This window comes from Anolis carolinensis, chromosome 1 (genome assembly GCF_035594765.1).
Source record: "Anolis carolinensis isolate JA03-04 chromosome 1, rAnoCar3.1.pri, whole genome shotgun sequence".
Classification (NCBI taxonomy): domain Eukaryota; kingdom Metazoa; phylum Chordata; class Lepidosauria; order Squamata; family Dactyloidae; genus Anolis; species Anolis carolinensis.
In genome coordinates this window covers 41025695-41044215 of record NC_085841.1, presented here as the reverse complement: position 1 = coordinate 41044215, position 18521 = coordinate 41025695, and the positions used below count along the sequence as shown (strand labels likewise).

General features: G+C 41.1%; 1 protein-coding gene across 1 annotated transcript; it reads left to right on the top strand.

Annotated features, from left to right (window-relative positions):
- The first annotated feature begins 5858 nt into the window (after positions 1–5858).
- LOC100565809 (ankyrin repeat domain-containing protein 9) lies at positions 5859–7337 on the top strand. The gene has a single exon (XM_003216058.4). It carries the CDS (start codon positions 6081–6083, stop codon positions 6972–6974), a length of 894 nt encoding a protein of 297 aa, XP_003216106.1. The 5' UTR covers positions 5859–6080; the 3' UTR covers positions 6975–7337.
- The last annotated feature ends 11184 nt before the right edge of the window (positions 7338–18521 follow it).

Here is an 18521-nt window from a genome sequence, read left to right as displayed (position 1 = left end):
CCTACACAACTTGTGGCCCTCCTAGATTCTTGACTATTGGGCATCTGCGAATTGCATGGAATTGTCGTTAATTGGAATAAAATCGTATCAATTTTGGGTTCCGAATAGAGTTCCAAGGTGGTTTGGCGATTCAGAATTAACCTTCCAATTCAAAGCGTTGGAGCCAATTTATTTAATGGCCTCGGAAAACCTTCAGATATATGAGTAAGCGTTTTTAATTCAACCAAATTTTGTTTGTAGGGAGGAACAGCTTGGCCTGGGCTTTCCTTCATGCCCAATCAGTGCTGAGTTTTGGCAGAAAGCGAAGAGCGTTTTCTCTCCAGTGGCTAGCATCTGGGCTTAATAACAGCCCCCTAGAAAGAAACCAAGTCCTGAGCATTTTCTCTCCTGGCTGGAGCTACCGTGTTTCCCCTAAAATAAGACCTCCCCAAAAAATAAGACAGTAGGGGTTTGGGGGGGATTGCCAAATATAAGGCCTCCCCTGAAAGTAAGACCTAGCAACTAAGACTGCAGCAGAGTTCCATTGGGAAGCATGGCTGCAGGGCAGAAGCAGCACTCATACATACACACCAGAGGGAGGGAGAGAAAGTGCTTGCTTGCCTTGCCTGTCCCCCAGCCTCCGTGGCTGCTGCTGCGCTGCCGTTTCTTCCTTCCGAGACAAGGCTCCGTCCTGGCCATGCTCCCTTCGCCCCCAAGGCTTCTGATTGGCTCCTGGAGCCAGGGCAAGGGAGGGTGGGAGGGAAGGAAGAGGGCTTGAACACCCTTTCCACTCGTCCTGCTCTTTCTGCTTCTTAAAGGTACAGGACGTATTGGGATTCTCCTCTCATCCTTATTCCTATCCTATGCCATGAAACTTATTATTTTATACTATTATTCTATTACCATATTATTATCATCATATTCTGTTACTATTATTATATCCCATTATTATGTTATCCTATTAATATATTTTATATCATTATATTATATTTTTCTATTATTATATCATATTATTATTCTATTATTATTCTATTATATTTTCATATTATTATATTATTATTCTGTTATTATATTCCATTTTATATTATCCTATTAATATTTTTATATCATTATATTCTATACTATTCTATTATATTATCATATTATTTTATTATTAGCATATTCTGTTATTATTATTATATTCCATTTTATATTATCCTATTAATATATTTATATCATTTTATTCCATTCTATTATTCTATTATATTATCCTATTATTATTATAATAATATTATGCTATTCTGTTATTATATCCCATTATTATATTATCCTATTAATACCATATTATTATCATATTCTGTTATTATTATATCCTATTATTATATTATCTCATTAATATATTGTATATCATTATTTTATTATTATATTATCATATTATTATTATTGTATATTATATTATTCATCATTCATGACTACATTGAAACTAGAATAGAGAGAAATCAGCGTGGAAACCTTGTGAAACCTAAACTGCAAGAGGTACCATAGATTGTTGTACATGTAAATAATGGTAGTAACAAGAAATTCTTGATAGGATTCATAGTTTGTCTGGTTATGCTGGTTTGTGATGACAACTACTTTACAGTATATAATAAATGTTCATTTTGTTGTTCAACAATAAATGTGAGCTCTTCTTCATGGAAAAATAAGACATCCCCTGAAAATAAGACCTAGTGCATCTTTGGGAGCAAAAATTAATATAAGACCCTGTCTTATTTTCGGGGAAACAGGGTAGCAACGGGCTTAATTTCATTAGGATAGCTCAAAAAATGAGGGAGATAGAAGCCCCTCAAGTTTCCCCATTGACAGTAATGCTTTCCTTCATGCGCATGCGTTTCCGCCATTAATGAGGTACATACGAAGATTTAGAAGTTTCAGAAAGTTTGAACTCTTTGCCTTCAAAATTTGGAAATGACTTTAGAAACGAAGCACCAGTGCCCCCTACTTTCGAGGAAAGTTTAGAACCATTTTTTTTCCTGGATCGCACATGCCTATTGACTATGCTTATGGCTTTGGTGGGAGTTGGGAGTCCCAAACAACGGGAGGGACATAGGTTGTGCAGGCCAAGTTTACCAGCTAATTTATCTGAAGCCAGCTAGAAAGAATAGGGAAAATTAGATATTTGAGAAATTAGCATTTGCAAAACAACCTTGCGCCACTTAAGCACTATTGAGTACTAAATTATCATGAGCCAGGTAAATGACTGATCTCTTGGACTACAGTTTGGTTTGCTTATGCTCATTGAAGGATAATTGCATTTGACATAAGAGAGATGGTACAGAAATAACTAAAAACAGCATTTTCTGACCATTCTTCTGCAAAATCAAGACTTTATCACTGATATTTTCTGAATTGTTATCTTCACTTAGAGAAGAAAGGAAATTATGCCACAACAACAAAAGAGAAGCCCTTTGCTTCAACTACATTAAGACTTGGCATGCTGTGTAATTTCTGTTCTGCACAGCTAGAGTAAAGGAAATGTACTGTATAAGTTCTCAGCTAAATTGCTCTTTGAAAGCTCAGAAAAAGTCATGATTCATGCCGACATTTTGATTAGGGATACATTATACATTCCTAAAAACTTATTAGACAAAAATGCTCAGATCTGAAAACCCAACTTCTTGATCAGTAGTCTAAATCCAGTTTTCAAAGTGATACTATGAAATCTATTATTCACGTTTATTAGTTTGTCCATATGTAACTCTATTAATGAAGACATTATTTTATATCTAACCCCATATTAAGCATTATAGTGGAATAGATGTTATGAATAACTTTTCAACAACTTTAAAGCATAGGTTCTTTTTATTGCAATTTCAGTCTGAGGTATAGCACAACTTTTACAGAACAACGAAGATTGACATTAGACATACACACATACAGATTCTATGCAACTACATTGGATTCACAAACAACCTATAGTTACATTGGCTAACAAACAGAAAAGGGGGGTTACATTTTCACTTAGCATTTACACACAACATGCATCCATCTTCATGCACACAAATATTACCATATCCTTTCTCCCTCCTTGGAGAAGCACCTGCTTAGGCCAGTCCCAGCTTCCACTGCAGCCTGCCAACACATAGTTCCAAAACGCCATATTTCCAAAACTCCAAAAAGAACATGACTCCAAAATGCACTCCTTTCTCTTCCCATGAGAAAAGGAGGCCCCAAAAGTGACCAGAATCCTGCTTTCCCATAGCAGATCTGACATATACACTATCTCTCTCCTTCCCAATGGAGCACAGCATAGCAGGTGAACAGCGTCTCTGTCTGTCACAATTTCTGGACGCGTCATTTCTAAAGTCCTTTCCAAATTTTGGGACTAAAATTTTTGAAACCTTACAAAACTTTGTAAATACCTGGTTAATGGTGGTTGCGCATGTACATTAAGGAAAACATTACTGTTAATGGGGAAAATGAGGGGCTTCTCTCTCCCTTATTTTTGAGCTATCCTGATGAAACTTGCTACAGTGTTAGAACGCATTAACCACTGTTGACTCACCAAATTTCAGAATGTTTGACTTATCCACAGATTTTTGATGAATTTTCAAAGTTTTTATAAAAAAAACATTTTTAATAATAACAAAAATCTGTTCCTGGTTTGAAAGTGTTTTTTCCTGTTTTATTGGGTTGTCTTTACTTTGAAAGTCATTATTCTACTCCAGAAACTTTGTTTTTGTTGCTGAAACTCAGTGAAATTGGTGGACAGTGTCCCAGCAAACCATAATTTGCTATCATAGCACCATGTTGGAGCCTCCAGTGGCTCAGAGTGAGCGCCCAGCTTCTGCCAACCTAGCAGTTCGAAAACATGTAAATGTGAGTAGATCGATAAGTACCGCTCTAGCGGGAAGGTAATGGCATTCCATGCAGTCATGCTGGCCACATGACCTTGGAGGTGTCTACGGACAATGCCGGCTCTTCGGTTTAGAAATGGAGATGAGCACCAACCCCCAGAGTCGGACACGACTGGACTTAACGTCAGGGGAAACCTTTACCTTTACCTAGCACCATGTCCCCTGTGCAAAGACAAAGTTTTGGCAGTGTAATAAAGTTTTTCCATGTTTTATGACAGAACCAATTAGGAAATGACATTTATCACCCAGGAACAGAAATTATAGCACACCATCAAACCACTCCCGACAGGTGGCCATCAGCCTCTTATTCCTGGTTTTGAAAGTGTTATTTCCTGTTTGATTGGGTGGTCTTTACTTTGAAAGCCATTGTATATATAATAATTAGACTGTCTCTCAATGCCACGGCTAGCTGATCCAGCCCCATACATTCTGGGAAATGTAGTGTAGTGCAGGCATGTGGCTTCTCCTTGCTTCCCATTAAATTACTTTAAATGAGGAAAAATCAGGGGCTCCTTTCTCCCTCATTTTTAAAGCTATTGGGGTGAAACTTGCTGCAATGGTAGAACACATTTATCACTCTTTGCCTATCAAGTTTCATAACATTTCACCCAACCACTGATTTTTTTGTGGAATTTTCAAAACATTTTTTTAAAAAAAGACTACAAGAACGATGCCTCTGCCTCTCCCTCCCTCCTTTGTCAGCCCTGATTGGCTGAGAGGCATGCCAACAGGTTTGGTTTCACCTCCCAGCAGGGCTTGGTCACAGCTACATCCGAAGACATCAGAGACTTAAGAATCAAAGGCTCCTTTTGATTCATCTTCTTAATATTGGGGGGGGGGGGGCTGTGAGCAGGTGGGTCAGAACTCGCTTCAAAAGTGCTAAATTTACGAATTAGATCTGAATTTAAATAAATTTTGAACCAAACTCACAATCCTATTGATTAACTTTGAAGTCAGGCACTCTCGCTCAGCCTGAGTCAGCCATCTGTAATATGGGAAAAAGAGTAAGTAACTTCATAGAATTAAGAGAAATCACAATAATAGTCATATTAAATATTGCCAAAATCTAGCTTCTGTACAAAAACAAAATAGTGGTAATATTGATCTCTCCATCGAAACAGCATACCTTTGCTTAACTATTCTGGACATCCCCAAGAAAAACACTTGAAGAAAAACACCACCATTTCCTAAGGTATATTATACTTAAACCCTCTGAGTATCAGAATTCCCACATGCATATACTGTATATTCTACTATAGAACTTTGGATATCATGAGTCAAATTAGGAAACTTCAAGCAAAAAGAGTATAGTCCTTTTAAGACTATACCACCTAAGTTATATAGAGAGGCAGTTCATTTTAAAGCATCTTCATATGTATACCAGCTGGACTATCAGCTGGTTCATTCTGTGAGAATGCCAGCCTCATGCAGATAAGTCTGTAATGTGGAACTGTGATGCAACCTTCATTTTGGAAAAAACAGCTGCCTGGAATTTCCACATATGAAATTGTGTCATAATGGGGTTACATTTCTAGGGAGGCTGCCAATGCAAGCCTCAGACTACCTAAACAAGTTGATCTTCACACACATGAGATTTTATTGCAACAAACACACCCAGGGACAGCTATTTTAACACCCTCACTAGATAAAGAAGCCAGTGGAGCTTCGAAAACTTGCAGGATTTTTTTTTGGTTGGTCCAATAAAGGTGGTGTTATTTTCTGGATTTTGGATATTGTACTGCAGTGAAATGTTTCCTTTGGGATCAGAATGCAGGCACAAAACTACTTGTTTTGCAAAGCTGATTCCGCTCCCTAAAAACCCTCTTGATAATATATAATTTTTACACTCACATACACACCCAGATCTACTAGTATTCCACTAAACTGTGTGTTGTGCAGAGATAAATGGTTTGCAGTTCTCCCTGCCTAGTATGGCAATAGTTAACCGAGCTGGCGAGATTGTGCTTACCTCAACAAAGCCACTGCAGTGAGAGAGGGAAAGCACTGAATGGGAGGAGATGAACAGCCTGTCAGAGGAGAGCTATGCTTTCTGGCTAGTGCAATCCAAGCTGCTGCAATGACAGTCTGAGGATTGCAGCAGCAGCCGCCTCTGGCATCTGCATTCAAACCGAACACCAGCCTGCCATTGAGGGGGGAAATTCTAATTTCTGCACAAAAGGGCTTCTTTGTTTGGGTCGTTAAGACATGGCCAATGGCAACCAGGCCAGTTTGCAGGACAACCAAAGCAGGCACTGCAAGTTTTTATCTTATATGTTCTACCAGGCTGTCCGAGACCACAAGCCTGTGTGGATGCTGGAAGACATGAGGACTATGGAGTATTTCTACTGGGAGGAAAATGCTAGCCTAAGGACATATTCACCATCGGAAGCCCTGCTCTATGCAGTGGTGCACAACCACCTGCCTTATGCCCAATATCTGCTGTCTCATTTTCCGGAGGAGGCTCTCAAAGTCCCCGGAGAGCATTTCTGCTATTGCCCATCCTCTGCACCTCACTTAGCCATGGCTGTGACCTACGACAGGAGAGACATCTTGGGGCTCATTATCAGCATCGCACACAAGCTGCCCAGCTTGAACTCCTACATTAACCGGACTGGCTGCTTTCACCTGGAAGATGGGAAGACACCCCTGCATCTCGCCTGTGAGCTCCTGAGGTCAGAGACTGTCCTCATCCTCCTGGGGAATGGGGCTTCCCCCAGGATAGAAGACAGCAAAGGGCTTACCCCCCTAGATGTCATCCTGGAGCAGATGTGGGACTCAAAAGTCAATGTGGCATCCAAAAAGCTTTGCCTCGATTACCTCTTGCTGTTCATGCCCAGCCCTCAGTTCAAGATGCGGAGGGTTCTACAGGAGCATCCGGAGCACTGGACCCTTTTGCTGGGGGAGGACAAGTTCAAAAGCCTGGTGGGAAAGACGCCTGCATCTTTATACCTTCAATCTATGCAAACCATCCTCCAGACTCTCCCTCCTTCCCATTTTCCTAAAAGCATCCAGGAACTACCTATACCTCAGGCATTAAAACCCCTACCTTGTTTGAGCAAACAGCATCTGAAAAAAACGATGGTAAATGTTTTTCCATGATCTCTTTCCCTCACTCTTTCCCTCCCTCCCCTTTTTAAATGTCAAATTAAAGTTTTAGCTGTTCCGGTGGGATTTTCAATGGTGCTTCAGGCTGCAAACCAAAGCCCAGTTTAGTTTTGCTTGTGCTGATCGGGACTACTCTCCCATGGATCATAGAAGGATTGCTGCCTTGTGGGAGTTTACTGTTCAGTTGCTATTGAATTGTTACTGAAATCTGAGTAGTTTGTATCTGGTTTCACTGATTATCCTAACCTTAATGCATTATGTGAACTGTCCATTGTTCTTTTCTTTTTCTTTTTTAAAAAGCACCCTCTGATATGTTTTCTTTTGTATATGTGTAGAATTAAAACAAGACAAACTGTTTCCAATTTTATATTTTACCCACAGAACTCAGTGTAACAGAATTGCTATTTATTATTTCTATTTGATATAAGTTATCCAGATTATGAAAAGGGCAGCATATCGACAGAGCATTATATGAACTAAAGATCAGATTCCATATACAACTTGGTTGCTTGCCAATAATATCAGATGCAAGCTGTCTGTGTGAACAACTGCAGTCCCTGTCCTACCAGATCACCAGGCAGTTACAAAAGTATTGGAGGGGTGGGGTGAGGGGTTGCAACAGAGACCAAGAAATAAATTGCCACAGCCATATTGTAAATGGTCCTGCAAAATTCTGCTTTGTCATCTTCATAAAAGAATCATTCTTTTGGAAGAGCTAACAGATACCCACATTGTTGTAATTTCTTGTTAAAGTAGTTTGATTTTTTCTCTGCCTTCTGTCAGGGAGGGGAAAATGCAACCCATAGTCTGCTGAGGAATTCCTTCTCCCAAATTCACTCATCTCAAGGAGTCTCTCTAGTTTCAGATGTGTAGAGGGAGTTTGCCATCTTCTGTTTGAATCCCTCTTTGCAGTGACAAGAAAATGCAAGGTCAGACAAATGAAACTGCCTCCCCCCTCCCAGTCCTATCTGGATGTTTCAAGAGATGATACGCGACCTACCCAATTCCCTCTCTGTTACCATCCCATCTTAGACACCCATCTAGCCCAGCACAAGGCTACTCAAAGTTGCAGTTCATGCACTGTGTTTACTCTCAAACCATTGGATGTCAGTTCTGGATGTGTTTCTAGAAAAGAAACAATGGTAGCCAATGAGCATAAATATGATACTTGTCTCTTGGCACATTAGAACAAAATGATTATTGCTTCCTCCATATCAATAGCATGAAACACCCTGCTCTGGTAAACAGTTTCCCTATCTCACAACTGCCTTTAGCTGTCCATGATCTCTACATGTATAAATGTGAGAATATCCCTGGTATTATGAAGTTATTCTTGCGGCACTCTTGTATGAGATGAAAATATCTTCAGGACCAGATAGAAGAAGACCCTCACTTGTCTGATGGCTTATGGGCTGAAAGTAGCATCAGTTGAAAAGTAGAACTCATATTTTTTAAACTTGCAAGTACATTTTGGCTGTTGAAAAACCTAAATAAATATATGTAACATTTGAATGCATGAATACTAAAATAACTTCTGCATGCATTCAAAAGTGAATCAAGGAGGGATCCAGTCTTTCCACAGGCAAGTTTTAGGACTGTGCACATGTTTGCAAGCAGCCCCAAGTGAGCCTTATAGGCAATAAGAACTGAGAGAATAGTGGACCTCTTCTCAAATTAATGGATCTTGTCTACAATTTATAAGTGTTGAAAGAGCAAGTCATCAGAAAATAAGGCATCAAAAGATGGGGAAGCCTACATTACAGTTGTCCATATCTACTGTCTAAAGAAAACCTTTGTATTTGAAGGGATGCCAGTGACATTTTCTATTTGAGGGTCCATTGAATCCATGTCTGTCCAGTTTAAAAATGATGAATCACAATTGAAGAGAGCAGAGACCTAAGATTATCCATCAACATTTAGAACTTGGACAACAGACCAAATGCAGAAGTCGCCATGATAAAAGTTGCCTTCTGTTTTAAATGACTGTAGCTTCTATGAGAATTTATGTCCTCTTTTAGTGAATTTTAAGTGGCCAACCTATTGGATATGCTTTCATAGTGAAAAGATACTATGATTAGCAAATAAATACTCTCCTACTGCTCTCCATTACTGGCTATTCATGAACCACCATCACCACACCCCAAAAAAAATCCCAACCTCTATGCAACAAACCTGCAGCAAATAGAAAAGCTGTGTCTGCTGGATTTTTGCCATCTTTTTATTGAAGTGACAAGAGCCTCTAAAAAATAAAGTTTGGCAACCCTTTTCTATTACATCTTCTCACACTGAATTTTCATTACTCTTCCTCCATCATCTTGCAGTGCATACAATTTCCTTGTCCTCCTCATCCCTCTTTAAAAAAATGTGCTGAGAAAGAATGTCTCTGTCACTCCCAGAAGACTCCAAGCCAATGCAGAACAGAGGTATAAGACTTGGCATCACTAGAAACTAACTTTGACAGCTGCTAAAGCATAAGAGCCCATTTGTGATACATATGGAGTGTCTATTCTCCAAAATGCTTTGGACCACAAGTTTTTTAAGATTTTTCAATACAGTATTCCTTTGATTCTAAGATACATTTCCCCCCATATAAGCATCTTTTAAAATGGGGTGCATCTCAGAATCGCGGGTGTATCTTATGTATTTTATTGCTGTTGGTACTGACATTAGTGTGCCTTACAATACTGCAGTTATATATACATAATGAAATATCTTCATAATGGGATCCAAGTCTAAACATGGAATTTCTTTCAGGCTATGAAATTTACATAGCCTGAAAGAAATTTTATACATAATATTTTCGTAATTCTGTGCTTGAAACAAGGATTGTGTACACAGAACTATCAGAAAGCAAATGTGGACAATTTTGGATTTTGAAGAAATTTGTATTTCAGAGTTTCAGATAAGGGATGCTCAACCTATACAATCCTTCTCTCACAGATATATCATGTATATATACAAATAAACCAATATTCTAAAAAATTATTGTAATCGTTTTATATTAAACAAACACATATAATAATAATAATAATAATAATAATAATAATAATAATAATAATAATAATAATAAGGGCTGTGCTGGCGGTAGTGTAACTACCGGCAGGTCCAACCAAGCCAGAGAGGCCTCAGCTGAGGAGCACAACCAAGAGCACCTAACCCATTAGCATTATGGAGAATCAAACCCAAACAAAGTCTATACTGGCTCGGTCGTCGCCCAGGATAAAAAGGACCGCGGTGGATGCTGCTGATTCTGGACATCCATCGACAAGTGGGCTACGGAATCATCAAAACCCAAATGAACAGTCACAGAAGCGGCAAAAATATACAATGCCAGAAAACCGCACAATTATGAAATGCTATTACAAATCTGAACCTCAAAGGCGTGGCTACCAAAAAAGGATGCATCAGCTATGGAAACAAGAGTACCCTGACTCACAGATAACAGAACCCCGACTGGCTGACCAACGAAGATTCATAATCAGAAACAAAGTGTTCAGTGAAGTTGAACTCGAAGAAATCCAGAAAATTTGCAAAGTAGATTACCATCAGACCACAGCACAGACAGCAGCAGAGACTCCAGCAACACTTGGAATGGTGGAACAGATTGAACCAGAAGAAAGGGTGGAGCTTTTGCAAGAATTTGAGGAACCAGCACTTGAAACATCTGTTGAACCACCAGGAACCTTGACAGCAAGACAACAAGAGCTCAAGGATAAGATCATGGCTCATGCTGCAGCAAATGCAATAAGACAGCGGCTCCCAACTCTAAAAACAGTGCCCAAGAGACACCTGGCGCCTCTCATGAAAGATGTGAATGCAGCACTCTCCACTGTCCAAATAACATCAATTGAACAAACAAACCAGTTTGCCTACAGTGCAGCAGTGATAGTAACAGAAGAACTTGGGCTCCTACAACCAAGGCAGCCCCAAAGAAAATCGACTGGAAAACCAAAGTGGAAGGTCAGGCTAGAGTTGAAAATCAAGAAACTTAGATCAGATGCAAGTAACCTGAAAAATATGAAAGAGAGGAAACTGAAGAATGACAAAATCAAGCAATACCTGATCCGAAAGTACTGGCTGAACACCAGAAAAATTGAAGAAGCTTTGGAAATCGTGAAAGAACAAATTACAGCAAAAGCCAGAAAAATTGAAAGGTATGAAGCCAGAATCATCCAGTACAGACAAAATCAACTGTTTCAATCAGACCAAAGACGGTTCTACCAGAGTCTGAACCAAACAACAGACACAGTAACCATAAAGCCAGAGAAAACTGCAACAACAAAGTTCTGGAAAGAACTTTGGGAAAACAATAAAAACTACAACAAAAACGCTGGGTGGATAAAGGAGTTTGAAGGAAAATTCTCACAGAACAAAATGGAACAGATGGAAATAACAACTGAAATGATCAGCAAACGAGTGCAAAAAGTCAAGAACTGGACATCGGCTGGTAGTGATCAACTTCATGGATTTTGGCTCAAACATCTGATTAGTTTACATGGAAAAATGGCCCAACAATTCAATGAGATGCTGCAGAAAGGAAGTATCAGTGAATGGCTAACAACTGGAAGGACATACCTGATACAAAAGGATCCAGCAAAAGGAGCAGCACCAGGAAACTACAGGCCAATAACGTGTCTGCCCACTATGTTTAAACTACTGACTGGCATCATAGCTGACAGAATTCAAGACTATCTTGAAGAAAAAAACATCTTGCCAGATGAACAGAAAGGCAACAAACGGAAAAGCAGGGGCACAAAAGACCAGTTATTGATTGACAAAATGATTCTGGAGAACTGTAAGAGCCGAAAAGCTAATCTTCACATGACGTGGATTGACTACAAAAAGGCCTTTGACTCACTCCCACACAGCTGGATCATCAAGTGCCTGGACGCCATCGGGATTTGTAAAACAGTTGGCACCTTCATTGAAAACATGATGGAGCACTGGAAAACTGAACTGTTTGTTGGAAATGAAAGCTATGGACTTGTCAACATCAGGAGAGGAATTTTCCAGGGAGATTCATTGTCCCCTCTGCTTTTCATTATTGCCATGATCCCTCTGTCAACAATCTTACAAAAAACAAATCTCGGCTATCAAATATCTAAGAATTCTCACAAAATTTCACATTTGATGTACATGGATGACCTGAAGCTATATGGGAAAACGGAAACTGAAATCCAGTCTCTGACCAACACTGTCCGAATTTTTAGCACTGATATCAACATGGAGTTTGGTTTGGACAAATGTTCGACAGTGGCATTGAAGAAGGGAAAAATCATTGAAAGTGAGGGGATAAATATGCCCAATGGCCAAACAATAAAGTCTCACCAACCAGAGGCCTATAAATATCTGGGCATACTACAGCTGGACAACATCAAGCATGAACATGTGAAAACTGTGGTCAGCAAAGAATACACACAAAGGGTCAGAAAAATTCTCAAAAGCAAGCTCAATGGAGGCAACACCATCAAGGCCATAAACACCTGGGCCATACCTGTCATAAGATATACTGCTGGCATTATAAATTGGACACAGGTGGAACTGGACAATTTGGACAGAAAAACAAGAAAACTCATGACCATTCATCATTCACTGCACCCTCGCAGTGATGTTGACCGGCTATATCTGCCTAGAAGATCAGGGAGCAGAGGACTCTTACAAGTAAAGCAAGCAGTCAAAGAAGAAGAACATGCCCTGGCAGAATATGTCAAGCAAAGTGAAGAACCTGCTTTGATTGAAGTCAAAAATCAGAAACTCCTCAAAACACAGCAGACAAAAAACCAGTACAAGAAAACCGCACTACAAACTAGAGCTGACAGCTGGCACAACAAAACACTGCATGGAAAGTTCCTTGACAAAATTGAAGGAAAAGCTGATAAGGAGAAGACCTGGCTCTGGCTCACGAATGGGACCCTGAAGAAGGAGACAGAAGGCCTGATCCTTGCAGCCCAGGAGCAAGCCATCAGAACAAATGCAATTAAGGCCAAGATTGAAAAATCAGCTGATGACCCAAAATGCAGACTGTGCAAGGAAACCGACGAAACCATTGATCATATCCTCAGCTGCTGTAAGAAAATCGCACAGACAGACTACAAACAGGGGCACAACTATGTGGCCCAAATGATTCATTGGAACTTATGCCTCAAGTACCACCTCCCAGCAGCAAAGAACTGGTGGGATCACAAACCTGCAAAAGTATTGGAAAATGAGCACGCAAAGATACTGTGGGACTTCCGAATCCAGACTGACAAAGTTCTGGAACACAACACACCAGACATCACAGTTGTGGAAAAGAACAAGGTTTGGATCATTGATGTTGCCATCCCAGGTGACAGTCGCATAGATGAAAAACAACAGGAAAAACTCAGCCGCTATCAGGACCTCAAGATTGAACTTCAAAGACTCTGGCAGAAACCAGTACAGGTGGTCCCGGTGGTGATGGGCACACTGGGTGCTGTGCCAAAAGATCTCAGCCGGCATTTGGAAACAATAGATATTGACAAAATCACCATCTGCCAACTGCAAAAGGCCACCCTACTGGGATCTGCACACATCATCAGAAAATACATCACACAGTCCTAGACACTTGGGAAGTGTTCGACTTGTGGTTTTGCGAAACGAAATCTAGCATATCTATCTTGTTTGCTGTGCCATACAACGTTGTTGTGTTGATAATAATAATAAAACATTTGGGTTGCTGAGTCTTTTGGGCTGTCTATATTCCACTTTATCTCCCTGAGGGGACTCAGAGTGGATTAGAGGTACATATATAACAAACATTCAATGCCGTTTATACAGTTGACAAAACAGGCAGTACATAAACAGAGGCAAGGCTTCCCTCTTTTAATCTCTGGCATCCGTCTGTGCTCGATTTGGCCATGGCGACATGCTGTTATTTCATTTTTAACACCAAGGAGCATGTCATCCATAGATTCCTTTCCTGGTTGGATTTTTGCCAACATGTTTTTTCAGGGCACCTTTTACCTTCCTGCCAAAGCAGTACCTATTTATCTACTTACATTGTTGTTTTTGAACTGCTAGGTGAGCAGAAGCTGGGCTGGGTTGTTGTGTGTTTTCTGGGCTGTATGGCCATGCTCCAGAAGCATTCTCTACTGAAATTTCACCCACATTTATGGCAGGCATCCATAGATGTGGGTGAAACATCAGGAGAGAATGCTTCTGGAACATAGCCATACAGCCTGGAAAACATACAACAACCCTGTGATTCCGGCCATGAAAGCCAGAACAGAAGCCAGACAACAGAAGCTGGGCTGATGGCTGGAGCTCACCCCGACCGATTTGAACTGCCAGCCTTCTGTTCTGCAGGATCTTCTATAGCAGGCCGTTTAAACTGCTGTTTAAATAAAAAATATACATGTTTGATTTATCTAAACACTAATAAAGCACGTATACAATCATAAATAAGAACAGTAAACATACTAGATTGCATTTCCATATTCAAAACAGTCAGTGCTTTGGCTTGACATTATGCCATGCCTCATACTCTTTCTGTCTCTTCTTTGTTTTCTATTGGAAACGAAGATCCTTTGCCAAATGGAATTCTTCTACAGATTCTAGATACCACAGCAGGCAATACATTTTAAGCATCCTCTAAACTACTGCTTCTTAAACTGTGGGTCCTGACTCCAAATAGGACCCCTCACTGTTGGGATCACAAAATATTTGGCAACAGTAAATCGTTTCTGAACAGAACCCATTTCCACAAATTTGTTAGCAACAATGTGTAGTATTTACAGTGAACTCTGCAGAAAACGCTTCAACTGGACTCCACAAGAAAGGAAAATCAGCCTGTTTAGTAAGGCTTGTAAATGTTTATTTGTTATCATTAAATGTTTGGTTTTTGTACTGGTTTTATATACCTACCATATATACCTGTGGTCATATAAATATTTCTCATCTGGAATGGGGTTCACAAGTAGAAATAGTTTAAGCTATACCAGTTTCTAAGGGCCTTTCCACACACATATAACTCAGAATATCAAGGCAGAAAATCCCACAATATCTGCTTTGAACACGGTTATCTGAGTCCATACTGCCATATATTCCAACTTTAGACAGATAATGTGGGATTTTATTCAGCTGTCTGGAAGGGGCCTAAGTTTGCAATCTGACACTATTCAAACATTGTTTCCTCCACTGACAATGAAGAACTAAGAAGACTAACACAACTGTTAAATATCAAAGATATATGTTTGGAATCTTGTAGAAACTGCATCACTATCACTAACCATAGCTTTTAATCAGTTCTCAAAGTTAGACAAGCCAAGAAACAATCAGGCATTGTCTCATGGTAGATTGATAGAACAATAGAGAGAGCACTAGAACTTATCCCTTGCCCATGCCAATCAGAAAAAAAGCTGTTTGAATTGGTGGGAGGGAGAGACTGACATTATTTTGTATAGGACATGTCAACAGAGGAAAGATGAAAAACGAGCCATGGACTGAATGGGGATATTCAGCTACAGTAAAAGGCATGATTAGGTAACTCAATTTTTATTGGGTCTTTTAGTATAGTTTTAGGGTCAGTAATATTGATAAAATTTCAAAATTCCATGTGAAGTACAAGTACATTTAGAGCAGTGAGTGGACAAAACGCAGCCTGTGGGTCACATGGAGCTCAGAGCTGTTTTTGTGGTTCCCAAGGGACAAAAAATGGTTTTGAAAGCATAAATGCTTCACTGGTGGGAGGGGCATCACCAGGAGTATGGCCTATGGCTGAATTTTGACAGAACACAGGAAACTTCATTGAGGTTGGTCGCTGACTTATGGATCAAAACCTCTTTCTTGATTCTGTGGGTGATGGCTCATGGCTGTTTTTAGTTGGTGAAGTAAAAGGTGAAAGATTTATATGATCTAAAGAGAAACCAGAGTGTATGTAATGTGCCCCTCCCTCTCCCCCTAGTGCTCCCTTAGTGTTTTGACCCCTCCTATCAGACTCCCCCCCCCCCTCGGTCCCATAACTGCTTTGTTAAACATGTCTTTAAACACTACTCTTTCTTTCTTTCTTTCTTTCTTAATTTTTAACAGTTTTCTAATCTCTTTTATTATTGCCTCCCTAGGGAACTGTGCTTCCCCATTCCGGGGAAATTGTGCCCCAATTGTGCTGGTCATGGACCACAATAAAGTCTTCATTGATAGTTGATGGAGTAATTCCTCTGGTTAATTCCAATAACAAATGAGGCTTTGGCTTACTTACTAATGTTAATGAATTAGTTTTAATAATTTTAGCATGTTTAATTATATTTTAATATTTACTCTTTGTATATTTTTAATTGTATAGCTTTTAAAGTTGTGAGCTGTATTGTGTCTCTGCCTGAGTTACCTAACTGTTTTTGGGTTGGGCCTCCCCTGCCAATTATTCAATGACAATACAAAAAAAACCCAACATACTCCTTTCCTGTCGCATCCTGCAGGATAAAAAAGGCATCATCTCGGATCTCCTAGACATCCTTTGGAAATCTACATGGGTGACATCTACTTTCAGTTAACAGTTGCAGATATAAAGCTGGCATCTAGCCTGGCTGCATCAGCCTCTCTTTGGTTCCCCTGACCAGAAAGATAAGAGAGATACAATGTATTGTTGAAGGCTTTCATGGCCGGAATCACTGGGTTGCTGTGAGTCAGGCTGTATGGCCATGTTCCAGAAATCTTCATACAGCCCGAAAGACTCACAGCAACCCAAGGGTGATACATTCTATCAAAGTGACAATTGCTCCATCTCTGGGTTTTCAAAGGTCAACCCAGACGCCTGTTCCCCATTGCCCTTCCCAGGCCATGAGGTCCCGGCCCCTTAACCTCCCACACCAGTGACCCTTTTGTGTGCATCTTCGGAGAGGAGCCATTTTATGTGCATCTTTGGAGAGGAGCGATTGCGGCCTGGAGGGACCTCCGCTGCAGTCTGGCCAGCTAGAAATGGCCAGATGGGCGAGCGGGAGTAGCGTGGGAGGCGGGGCCAACTCTGGCCCCGCCCCCCGCCCAGCGTGCCCTGGCCCCACCTCCCATGCAGCGTTGGAGGCAGGGCCAGGGCACGCTGGGTGGGGGGCGGGGCCAACTCTGGCCCCGCCTCCCACACTATTCGCCCTGGCCCCGCCTCCCACGCAGCGTGGGAGGCGGGGCCAGGGCACACTGGGCGGGGCCAGGGCACGGGAGGCGGGGCCGGTGGCGGGGGCGCTTTTCAGCACCCCCGCTTAACATTGAAAAATATCTCCGGCCGGCCCTGCCTGTAGCTCAATCCTGAGTGTGACATGTTACTGCCAAATCTACACCCCTATTAAAATCCTCTAAGATTCCATGCTCCTGCAATGACAAACTGAAGATACTGCAGCAGCCACCTCTGGCATTGCAAACTGATTAACAGCCTGCCACTGTAAGGGAAAACTCTTAACTATTGCACAAAGGGCTTCTTTGTTTGAATCATTCAAACATTCAGACATGGCCAATAGCAACTAGGCCACTAGGGCACCTAAAGCAAGCACTGCAAGATTTTATCTTATATGTTCTATCAGACTGTGTGAGACCATAAGCCTGTGTTGATGCTGGTGGACATGAGGACTATGGAATATTTCTACTGGGAGGAAAGTGCCAGCCATTTACCATTGGAAGCCCTTTTCTATATAGTGGTGCACAACAACCTGCCATTCACTCAATATTTCTGTTTCATTTCTAGAGGAGGCTCTGAGAGTCCTCCTGGCATTACTGTTATTACTTATCCTCTGCCCCTCACTTAGCTGTGACCTACAGCAGGAGAGACCACTTGGTGCTGATCACTGGCATTGCACCCAAGCTGCCCAACTTGAACTCTTACATAATCAGAATTAGCTGCTTTCACCTGGAATATGGTAAGAAAGTCCTGCACCTCACCTGTGAGCTCTTAAAGTCAGAGACTGTCCTCATCCTCTAGGGCAGTGATTCCCAACCTTTTTTTGAGCAGGGACCACTTGACCAGGGACCACTCTCCAACATTAGTGTCAAAAGGGTTACGAATCTGTCCTTGGTCAACTTTATATTCGGTTTGGTTATTTGAGGTGCTGATTCAGAAAATTGCATAGAATAGACCACATCAGTTCTAGTTTCTGATACAGAACATATGCCACCCATTAGTCGCCATCTGCACACCCACAGAAAACTATATTTAATAATCTAGTGCTGGTGTGGTCTATCCAATGCAATTTTCTGAATCAGCATCTCAAATAACTCCAGGAATAAGCCAAAAAACAAAGACACTAAGGCATCCCCGCATCCAGGCGCCACATGGAACGGCTCTGTTCAGGGGGAGGGAGGGAGGAAGGAGGAGTAGCAGCAGTCAGGAGGCTTGTTGTCGCACCTTTCGTGGATCATCAGCCTCTCCCCTCCTGACATCCCCGTTGCCTCGGCACTATAGGAGAGTGTTCTGAGACCAGTCACTCTCGTTGCGACGGTGTAGTAATGGTGAGGCCACTGATCATATTTTAGTTCTTGGGGGCCACTGGTGGTCTACTTACCACAAGCTTGGAACCACTGCTCTAGGGAATGGGGCTTCCA